This window comes from Odocoileus virginianus, chromosome 30 (assembly GCF_023699985.2).
Source record: "Odocoileus virginianus isolate 20LAN1187 ecotype Illinois chromosome 30, Ovbor_1.2, whole genome shotgun sequence".
NCBI lineage: Eukaryota > Metazoa > Chordata > Mammalia > Artiodactyla > Cervidae > Odocoileus > Odocoileus virginianus.
In genome coordinates, this window is record NC_069703.1 from 9,834,042 (window position 1) to 9,846,204 (window position 12,163).

General features: G+C 37.8%; 1 protein-coding gene across 2 annotated transcripts in view; it reads left to right on the forward strand.

The window, feature by feature from the left end:
- PARD3B (par-3 family cell polarity regulator beta) overlaps window positions 1–12,163 on the forward strand; it is a 1,140,410-nt gene that overhangs the window by 565,873 nt on the left and 562,374 nt on the right. For both annotated transcript variants that reach the window (XM_070458512.1, XM_070458513.1), the window contains exon 4: window positions 2,529–2,638. In XM_070458512.1, the coding sequence (XP_070314613.1) occupies window positions 2,529–2,638 (110 nt within the window). The remainder of the gene's footprint in view (window positions 1–2,528; window positions 2,639–12,163) is intronic.

The window sequence follows — 12,163 nt, forward strand, 5'->3', positions numbered from 1 at the left end:
ACAACAAAAGGGATCAGTCATGTTTTTTAAGTTGAAGGAAAACTATATGATGTAACTTAAGGAAGATGTATTTATTACCCAAGAAGAATGTCTTTCTTTTGCCCTTCTTCTCACTCTCTTCCTTCCACCAGCATAAATAGACATTCTGTGTATATATATAGGTACATATGTATATGCATGTGTGTGTGTGTATATATATATATATATATATATATATACACATATAGGTATGGGACTTAGCTGAAAATCTGTGTAAGTGAAATTGTCAGTCACTGAAATATTCATCTCTGTGCCTCTAAATCAACGTATTTTGTGACCTTGGTGTCATGTACTGTGCATGCATGCACGCTAAGTTGCTTCAGTCGTGCCCCACTGTTTGCAACCCATGGACTGTAGCCCGGCCAGGCTCCTCTGTCCATGGGATTCTGCAGGAAAGAATACTGGTATGGGTTGTGATGCCCTCCTCCAGGGGATCTTCCCTATCTAGGGATTGAACCCGAGACTCACATCTCCTCTGTTGGTGGGTTCTTTACCCAGAGTACTGCCTGGGAAATCCATCATGCACTAGTTTGACACATTTTTTATTTTTGTTTGTTTGTTTTCCAATTTGAGATCATTGATGTACTCGTTTGAGTTAAATGCTTAGAAACAAACCAGAGTTTCACAAAATTAGCCCCGTTCTCTTCTTAATTTTAAAGATAATGGGTTACTTCTGAGGATATTACATTTAGACTAACTTGTTCACTTGGCGTTAATGGTAATTCAGGGGCATAACCCGAGAGACTTAGTCTTCAGATCAGCTGACAGAGAGAAAAACATCCTGGTGTGAAGCTGGGACTCTATTGTCTAAATTTTATGGTGCTTTCTCTTTTTCTCTTTTATTTTCTTGTTTTTTTGTGGTTTTCTTTTTTTGTTTGTTTGTTCCAGAGAATAATTGCCAACCATAGAACTGTTGGTGTGTCACTTGCTTAAGAAACGTTTTATGCAGTTGATTGTACATGCAAAGCAGAAAGAGACTCCCAGGCACAGAAAGCAAACTTAGAGTTACCAAAGGGGAAAGGGAGGAGGGGAGCCACCAATTGGGGCACATGATTAACCGATTTACACAGAACTATGTGTTAAATAGGTAAGCAACAAGGGTAAACTGCATAGAACGGGGAATTATACCCATTAACTTAGAATAATTGTAGTGGAATAGAATCTGCAAAAATGCTGAATCACTCTGCTATCCACCTGAAACTAACACAATGTTGTAAATCAACTATACTTGAAAAAATGTTTAAGGTGGAGGTAGAGAATAATGTAGTGAAGTACCTATTAATAAAAAATAAATAATGGAACATGAACTTGGACTTTATTATACCTTTTGGCATAGTGTTTCATCCTCAGTAGCACATTAATTTCTTATTATAAAATAAGTTTTTTTTTTTTAAAAAAGCAACTTCTAACTGAATAAGGGTGAAAGGTGTAAGAAATTCTATGTTTTGTACACAGAATAAGGATGTTATAGCACATAGAAAAATCAGATTTGTAAATAACTTCAAAATGGATTCACTTTTTATAACTGTACCATGTAGAATGAAGTATGAAAAATGTTATTTTAAACTGTGATAGCTTGAATTACTTTCACAATATTGATAAACAGAGAATTGCATTTCTACTATTTTTTCCCTAGAGGCACACAAATATAAAGTTAATTTTTATAAGAGCAATTTCTAAGTCACAGATTTTTGGAGAGTTTCCTATATAGTGGTCAGTTGTGTGTGAAACAAATTATTTTTAGCCTAATTGCAGGCAGAGTAGTTAGGCCACTCACTCTGTTAAGGTTGAATTTCATTTGAACTTTCTAATAGTATGATTTGTTTTCAGAATTTAATAACTGACTCAAATATTTAATAGTGAAAGCTTTCATTAAATTTAAAAGAAATCAGGATATATTTTTAGAAGAGCTAACTTATTTTCCTTATCAGTTTTATCTACTTTAGGAGAAAAGAAAGAGAATGAAGCCCATCTCTTTGTGAACTTAAATAGACATTAATGCTATAACCCCAGCAAATAATTTATTTCAGTATATATCATCATTTAGAAGAGTTGGGAAGCACCAAATGGCAGTAATAACTATACTTCCAGCTCTCCTGAATAGCAAATTGCACTGACTCTGTGAAACTCTTCACTTGTCTGCTGGATAATCATTCTTTTTAAGACTCAAATATATTTTCTAGACCAGTTTTCGATTGCACATTGTCTACTTTCTCACTGCCTAACCGTTTTCTGTTGAGCACAACGACTTATTTTGAAATGTGAGTGGGGAAAGCCAAGAGTTGAAAGATTTTGTTTCCATGTGTCATCCTAGAAATAGATGACAAAAAGATCATTAAATGGATTAATTTACAGGCATCCTTAGAATAGAATGTTTTTACGTTAAAGCCTGTTATAAGCCTTTTAAATTAAATTGCATTGTACCATACTCTCTGCTCCCCCCGCCCCCAGGGGTCTCTTGACCTCTCACCTCTTATTTTGTCCTCTAGGCACTCCACTACTGGTGAGGAGAAGCAGTGACCCAGCGCCAAGCCCACCCGCTGATGCCCAGTCAAGCGCTTCACTCCCCGGTGGTCAGAGTCTGAAACCTGTGATTCCAGTAGGTATCCTGTTGTTTGCATTTCTAGTGAAAGATCAAAGCACCTTACACATAAACTAACTGGGACATTACAGTCTTAAGTAAGTGGATGATTAGAGATATTTTGATAGGGTATGTAATATTACTTATAAGATTAATAATGACTAATATGAGCTATTGCTAATATCAGTTATAGTGAGAGCTATTATTTATAGAGCACCAATTGTGTGCCTAGGACTGTTTAAAGGGCTTTACATGGTCATCTACACTTCCACCTCAAAGTACCAATTTGCTTTTGTCCCCATTTTACTGATGATGTAACTAAAGCAGAAGGAGGTCTAATGATTTATCAAAGGTCACAGCTAGTAAGTGGCCAAGTCAAGACTTTAACCCAGGTGGTCGGCTGCAGAACCTGTGCTCTTAACTAGTACACTATACAGTTGGATCCCTCATCCTCTTGCTTCATGATGCTCCAAGAGATAGTTTATCTGTTTGTGGTATGTTCATGCAATGCTGTGTGAAGTCATATAATGGTGAATGGTTTCACAATACTGGTATCATAGACATGTGGTACCAGTAACCGAATTTCTACATCTCAACATTCAAATGAAGGCAAAGTGAAATTAGATACCAGAATGCTTACACCTAATAAAGCTTATAACTGCTTTACTTCTAACTGAGAAGCGAAGTGGAGAATAGCTTACTAAGAGACCATGTCCTCTTTCCATATGAAACTGTGGGATTTTTCTGCTAAATCCCAATCTTCTTTGAAGAGTTGTAATTATGGTTCATTCTCTGAAATTGCCTAAGAGTTAGGTTTTCAACGATGGCTGGTATCATTGCAATAAGTGATCTTCAATAATGTCACCCTATTTAAAAAATTTTCTGAAAGTGAATCTCTTCTCCATTTTAAGTCTCACTGTGTATGACGCCTTCAGAAAAAAAGGCAATGTTTTTGGTATGTAGAGATACTGAGTGAACTAAATGGATTCTCCCAGGGTGAAATAAAATATTCTTAGTAAGAAACTGTTAATGTGTATGACAGCTTCCCTGGTGGCTCAATGGGAAAGAATCCACCTGCCAATGCAGGAGATATGGGTTTGATCCCTGGGTTGGGAAGATCCCCTGGAGAAGAAAATGGCAACCCACTCCAGTATTCTTGCCTGGGGAGTCTCTTGGACAGAGAAGCCTGGTGTTCATGGGGTTGCAGAGTCAGACATGACTTAGCAACTAAACAACAATAATGTGTATGAAGTAGGGGTCACCATACTAACTCATGGGGTAATTAAATAGGTTTACAGCAATATTTTGCATGTTTCTTTTTGTAAGCCTGGAAGTGTCCTGGAAATATTTTAGATATAATGTTTTCTCACTTTCCATCCTTATAAGGAAACATATTTAATAGAACATTATTTTAATAAAAATCAGGTGTATGTGTTCTGCTCTAATGATGAGTATAAACAGAACCAGTATGTGGTGTGGCATTTGTATGTGTGTTTAATGCCCACTGATTGAGCCCACATTAAGCCTAAATATATTGGATTGGAGGAAGAGAAGAACTATAAAAATGAGAGAAGAATTACATAAGGAGAAAAACTATAATTTACTGCTTATTTTTATGATGTTAATATACCTCCAAACCGAAGTGTGATCTGTGTTACCATGATTTACATGCAGAAACCCCACCAATATTAGGTCCATGTTTCTATCACTCAGGCTCTGTGTTGAGATCAACTGAAAATACAACAATAAAGCTTTCCCTAGACAAAGAGAGGGCTACTATCTTTCTGCTACATTCTATATCCTTAACAAAATATGATACCGCCATGTTCCAAGCTGGGGTGTTTGGAGAGGACTATTCAGGACTGATTTCCTTTACAATTGACTGGTTTAATTTCCTTGCTGTCCAAGGGACTCTCAAGAGTCTTCTTCAACACCACAATTCAAAAGTGTCAATGCTTCAGCGCTCAGTTTTCTTTAGGTCCAACTCTCACATCTATACATGACCACTGGAAAAACCATAGCCTTGACTAGGTGGACCTTTGTCAGCAAAGTAATGTCTCTGCTTTTTAATATGCTCTCTAGGTTTGTCATAGCGTTTCTTCCAAGGAGCAGGTGTCTTTTAATTTCAAGGCTGTAGTCACCATCTGCAGTGATTTTGGAACCCAAGAAAATAAAGTCACTAGGTGTTAAATGAGGACATTTAGGTGTGTTTATTTTTACCAAGAAGCAAATGCATTTTTATGTGCGAAAGTGCACACACACACGTGTGTAACAGCTATCCCCCTTTATCTCTGTACTTCCTAACTCATGTGCTAGTTACACCTGCTTGTCCAGTGTCATAACCACTGGCCACATGTGGATATTGAGCACTAGAAATGCATTTCAAGTGTGACATACCCACTGGATGTCAAAGATTGAAATATGAAAAAAGTAATATAAAAAACCTTATTAATAATTTTTTATTGACTCCACATCAAAATGATACTAGGTTTGGTAAATTTGGTTGAATAAAGTATATTTAAACTGTTTTCACCTGTTTCTTTGTACTTTAAAAAAAAGACACAGCTACTAAAAAATTAAAAATTACATCTGTGGTTCACATTGTATTCCTATTGGACAGAGCAGCTCAGACCTAAGTAAAATTGGATATAGCACTAATGAAATGGTTTGAGACCCTTGAGAGAAAGTTCTTTGAGTTGCACATCATCTCTGGGGTAACAGCATGATTAGGTTTGCCTGGGGCAGTCTGAGTTCATGTGGCATATTTATTAATCGTGTCCCTGCTAACTCTCAGAGGTGTCCATGTATGGATGATAAATTATGTGGCACCCTACACATAGCCCTGTAGTGACTTGTAGTGTTTGCTCAGTGATCAGAGGAGCAGCCTTCCAAGGAAACCATGGGAACGTAGCAACCACAGCTCTTAGCTGGGACCACACTGCCCAGCGGACTCTGTGTGTCTCGGGCCTGAGCCCAGGCGGTGCAGAATTGGAGACTATAGATTCACCATCTCTCAGACTCTGTAATTCTATCCATGTTTCCTCTATCACTTCAGCTACAGTATAGTTGATTCCTGTGGTTTGATAAGGGATGATGAAAACAGGGAGCATGTGATAATGTACCCATGTAGCCACTGATATGAAAAATAATTGCTTAAAAAGCTCCATTCTATTGCATTTCATTTCAATACCCAAGAAGGAAAGCAACTACAACAAAATTCCCACTCTTAAACAGAGTGTTCATATGTAAGTAATTCACAGATGGCAGAGCCCCAAGTGGGTTACATTCAATCATTCCCAAGAAATGAGACTTACTTAAAATCCACAGCAAAAGAAGCTGTAAGAATGAATATTTGACACATTTGATTATGTTGAAATATTGCGTCTAAAACCACAGTTGATGATTGTTATTTTTAGTTGTACTTCATTAGACTTGCTCTAGAAGGGAGATTTTTCTTTGATGTCCAGAGATATGTTTTTTGAAATGCTGGAAAAGTCACACTTGTTTTCGGGCTGGTGAAATTATTACAGATTGGTTAAGATGTACAGCCTCGAACAAGTTGAAGTTTTTAAAAAGGGTTTAAAGTAGAAAAATCAGATCTTCAGCAAATTTCTAATTCTGTGAATATTACAAAGCCACGAAACCTCAGTATTTGTCTCTAAGAGTACCACCAGATAAATTTGTTTCCTTCCTTCCTCTTTTCATAAACCTATCCAGTTAGTCAGAATAACATGATTATTAATGTGCATATATTATATGACTATTTATCTTTCAAGGAATAGAAAATTCAATTCGACTGACTGCTTGTGAATCAAAGGAGGAGAATCCTGGGGGCAAGATAGTGTAGTAAGAATCTCCTTATGGGCCTCTAACCTTCCCTGCCTTGATTGTAACCTGGTGTTCTTGGCTTAAGGGCATGCCATAAAGCCAGGTTCTTGAAATTGATGTTCCTGAATTTGCGGATGGAAGAGAACTCCAAAACAGATGTGATTTTTTCCCCCTTAATATCCGGTTAACTACCATGGTTGTTTTGTGTTTTAATGACTGTTTATGGTTTCATGTTTAACCCTAGGGCAAAATGATCCTGCAGGGTGAGTAAATTAAAAAGTGGATTCCTGAAAACTATAATGCTGTGCTTGTTCTCTTTGTTTGTTCTAAAACTATTTCTTGTCTTGATTCACCAAAATAAATTAAGAAAATACTGGTCTGTTTTTTAGGCTATATCTAAAATATATGCATTTTATTTCCAAAAATAGCATGGTCATCTTTGAAGTTGTTAAATTGGAAGTCCATGGATAGGTCACAGAGGGTCTGTTAAGTCCGTCAAGTTTTATGCATGGCATAGTGTGTGTGTGCGTCTGTGCATGCACGTGTGTTTATGTGTGTATATGTGTGTCCTGTGGAGAAGGCAATGGCACCCCACTCCAGTGCTCTTGCCTGGAAAATCCCATGGACGGGGGAGCCTGGTGGGCTGCCGTCCATGGGGTCACTAAGAGTCGGACACGACTGAGCGACTACTTCATCCTCCCTTTTCCCTTTCATGCATTGGAGAAGGAAATGGCAACCCACTCCAGTGTTCTTGCCTGGAGAATCCCAGGGACGGGGGAGCCTGGTGGGCTGCCGTCTATGGGGTCGCACAGAGTCAGACAAGACTGAAGTGACTTAGCAGCAGCAGCAACGGCAGCACATGTGTGTCCTGAAGGTGCTTTATCACCCTTATCAGATGTTGCAAGGAATACAAAAGACCAAGAACTGCTTGTTTTGAGGTTTAGAATGAAATAATGTGGGGAAGCCACTAATTCTCAGAGTATGATGAAAGATAAAGAAGTAAAGTGGAAATTACTGCTGTTGTCCAAATGTGTATTAAATAATTAAGGTTATTTCATCATAATGTTGCGCTTCCTTCATGGCTCAGTAGGTAAGGAGTCCACCCGCAATGCGGGAGACCTGGGTTCGATCCCTGGGTTGGGAAGATCCCCTGGAGGTGGGCATGTCAACCCACTCCAGTATTCTTGTCTGGAGAATCCCCCTGGACAGAGGAGCCTGGTGGGCTACAGTCCATGGGGTCACAAAGAGTCGAAAATGTGTTAATACACATTTTTAGGTAATTTCACCATATTATTACCTGTCCTCTCGAGCACATAATATACTAATATATAAATCCAAGATGTACAGATAAATGGGAGTTTTTGAATTGCCTCTTTGAGAGATCAAAAATAACTCCTAAGTCAGTAGCAACACAATTCATAGTAACAGTAAGTTTGAGGGTAAGGGGAGCCAATTCCTTTGGGAAGACACTGGGAAGAGCAGTGTTTCCAGTGGTCCTGCTTTCTCGATAGGATTGAGAAGGGAAAATATACTATCAGTTCTTGAGAGGTTTTGGTATTTCATCGGCAAAGATAATGACAGGTAGCTTCCAGTGAGAGAAAATGTTTCCGGTGGGTAGAAGCACTGTCTTTGTGTATTGCATATATATATATATATATATATATATATATATATATGTTGGTTAGAAAATTTTCCCTTGGATGTCACATACATTGAAGTTATTATAGCCGATGTTGCTCTTAGATTAGACATTTTCAAATCCATGAAAAAAATTAATAAAATATTACAGAGAAAGTTCAACAGCTTAGCTTTTAGGATTAAAATCATCAAATTGTCACTGACATGTCAGAGGACATTTGGTTGTAGGTTGCTGATTGTCGACACCCAACAGAGAAACAACAAAAATTCTGAATGTCCAAATCATACTTTTCTGTCCATTAGATATGTAATTAAGTAGCCATAGAAACAAGGGAACAAAATAATTATTGTAGATGCCGATGTAAATTAGAAAAGTCTAGCCATTGTCTTCCAAGGAGGAGAGATGGATACTGAAGAGCGAAAGGGAGGGAGAAATAGCGTGTAATATATAATCATATTATTTAGAGATACTGAAGCCTACAAAAGGTTTTCCTTTTTTTTTCCTCTCCTGACACAGTGATTTAATAATAGTCCTGGTGTTTGTAACTCCAGCTGTTCACGCTGTGTGCTGATAAGACCAGAGCTTGGAGACACATTTCAACGATGGTTTTCATATGGCTTTGTTTTTAAGAGATAAAGCTGCCATCCAATATTTCATGGGGCCAAATGTTTACTTAGTTTGGCAAGTTTAGGCAGCTTAGTTTCTGAAACAGTTATGTTTGTAAGACTCGAGTTCAGGTCGGGGAAATCTAGAAGCCCAATTTATTCTGCAAAACAGTTTTTCATCAAACCTTGCAGGAGTAGATGAAACAGATTTAGACTGCATGAATGTCTATGCATGACTAATGAAGGAATCTGGGGGTTGTGTCCCTTGTTTAGGAGGTGCTCCCCCATCATCCTTTTTGGGTCTAATCCAGAGCTGGTCCTGAAAATCTAAAAGAAGTATTCCTATTCAGACTTCAGTCTCAGAAATTAAGGAGGTAACCATGACATGCCATCTCTTGCTGTTTAAGTTGATCTGCACATAATGAAAATTGAATGGGTTTGCTTTTATGTCAGCATAAGTTGATTAATCCCTTAGATGTCCATGACCTCTGCCATGTGTCATCCAGAAAGCATAAGGCATGGTGGTCCCTGTCCTCAGGAAACTTCAGTTCAGTTCAGTCGTTCAGTCATGTCCAACTCTGTGACCCCGTGAATTGCAGCACGCCAGGCCTACCTGTCCATCACCAACTCCCGGAGTTTACTCAAACTCATGCCCATCAAGTCGGTGATGCCATCCAGCCATCTCATCCTCTGTCGTCCCCTTCTCCTCCTGCCCCCAATCCCTCCCAGCATCAGGGTCTTTTCCAACGACTCAACTCTTCGCATGAGGTGGCCAAAGTATTGGAGTTTCAGCTTTAGCATCAGTCCTTCCAATGAATACCCAGGACTGATCTCCTTTAGGATGGACTGGTTGGATCTCCTTGCAGTCCAAGGGACTCTCAAGAGTCTTCTCCAACACCATAGTTCAAAAGCATCAATTTTTTGGTGCTCAGCTTTCTTCACAGTCCAGCTCTCACATCCATACATGACCCTTGGAAAGACTATAGCCTTGACCAGACAGACCTTTGTTGGCAAAGTAATGTCTCTGCTTTTTAAGATGCTATCTAGTTTGGTCATAACTTTCCTTCCAAGGAGTAAGCATCTTAATTTCATGGCTGCAGTCACCATCTGCAGTGATTTTGGAGCCCCAAAAAATAAAGTCTGACACTGTTTCCACTGTCTCCCCATCTATTTCCCATGAGGTGATGGGTCCAGATGCCATGATCTTAGTTTTCTGAAAGTTAAGCTTTAAGCCAACTTTTTGACTCTCCTCTTTCATTTTCATCAAGAGGCTTTTTAGTTCCTCTTCACTTTCTGCCATAAGGGTGGTGTCATCTGCATATCTGAGGTTATTGATATTTCCCCCTGCAATCCTGATTCCAGCTTATGCTTCTTCCAGCCCAGCGTTTCTCATGATGTACTCTGCATAATAAGCAGGGTGACAATATACAGCCTTGACATACTCCTTTTCCTATTTGGATCCAGTCTGTTGTTCCATGCCCAGTTCTAACTGTTGCTTCCTGACCTGCATACAGGTTTCTCAAGAGGCAGGTCAGGTGGTCTGGTATTCCCATCTCCTTCAGAATTTTCCACAGTTTATTGTGATCCACACAGTCGAAGGCTTTGGCGTAGTCAATAAAGCAGAAATAGATGTTTCAGGAAGCTTAAAATCTCATTATGAAGACTAGAGCTAAAGCAATTAACCCTAGCAATCTGCCAGCAAGTATCAAATCATTAAGTCATACATTTTTAACCAATAAAACCAGGGTCCTTTGACTTTGGTCTATACTCTGCTCGACCTCTTAAGGGAATTACCACGTGTACTATCTATACTATTACTTATGTCACTCAAATATAACTACTTGTTTACATGTCTGTTACAAGAGGAGGCTCCTTAGAGGCATGAGCTGATGTATTCATTTTTGTATGAAAGCCCCCAGGCACAGTCCCTGACACATTAATATGATTTAGATGATTAAAACTTTTACTTCCAAGAAGGGCAAAATGAATTCCATTCAGCAGCTTTTAACTATTTTGTAAAGATGTTTGTATTTGTGTGTTTGTATGTGTATACATAGGTATGTATATACACACACATATGTATAAATGAATTAGAACGTGAAAATTATGAAATTACCTGTATAGCATACTGTTTTGCTCTCTAACTAGCTTTAGGTTAGGATTTTCTGCTTTAGGACAATGTGTTAACCTGTGTTTTTCAGTGTTGTCAAGGGGAGAGAGTTGTTTAAACACAACTTCTCCTCTTGGAATTTAAAATGTGGTTGGGTGGCTGAAGTCAGCAATTTCAAGTGAGATCCAATTTATCTTCCTACCATTCTAGCAATGACTCCATCAGAGAAATTGATTCTGAGAAAGAATAGAATTTAAAGGAAAGAAAAAACCTTGATAATTCTAGAGGTGAACATTTATAAAGCCTGATTTTGTTAGTTTCTATGAAATGTGAACAAAGGAAATAATTTAGCATGCAATCAATGGAGTCACTTGTCTGAGTTCTACCTTTTTGTCAATAAAACTATGAATTCTATAATCAGAAAGTTAATAATCTCTGTAGTTATAGCTTTTTAATTTTCTAATAATTGTTCAAAGAGCTTACAAAATCCTTGAATAGACTAGAAATGTCTGGACAAGATAGAGCTCTTACTCCCATCACATTTTAAAAAGTTCCCTTCTAAATTGTTCTCATATTGCATCTTCAAGAAGTTCTAATTTCAAGTGATTTGGAAGAAAATAAAAACCACAATCTTGATATATGAATTAGTTTAGAAGCATGAGAACATTTATAAGGTGTTTCATAGCAAAAATCTCATCAACATCTCATGTGAACTATATGACCGTGTTGTTTGAAATTTAGTAAAAACGATGTTTAAGGTAGCTTTATTCCAAAGGTCAAGATTGTGTGTCCTGACTGCATCAATAACTCTCTGATCCTGAGAAAATTATTTAAATCATGAATGACTTCCACAGAAATTTTGTATAATTGAAAGGAAATAATAATAAGAATCCTATATGAACTGCTGTTAAGGATGCAGACATCCAAACTAGCATCTGCACAGTTCCAGATATAAATTATTACCTTGATGGGTATGAATTCATCTTTAAATTTCCTTTTCATGTCTCAATATCGATAAGTGCTCATAGAATGAGGCTATATTTCTATGTAAAACACCAAGCTTTATTTTTATTTCTCAAGGTAATAATGCCTAGAAATATATTATATATATTTAACACTAAGTACACCCACAAAGGCAGCAGCATAAAAACATACATACATCTACATATGCACATTTAAATTCTTTGGGGGAGAATACTGCTTCAATCTGGAGACTAAAGTACAAGGAGATCATATTACTTTAAAGTGAAAGCTCAAGGGTGTGGACTGTGTCTCTTGTTAAGTTCTGATCTGCTGTATGTTCCTTCCATGTTTTGGACATTTACTGAAACTCAGTGGCAAGAAAGAAAAGGGTTAATGAA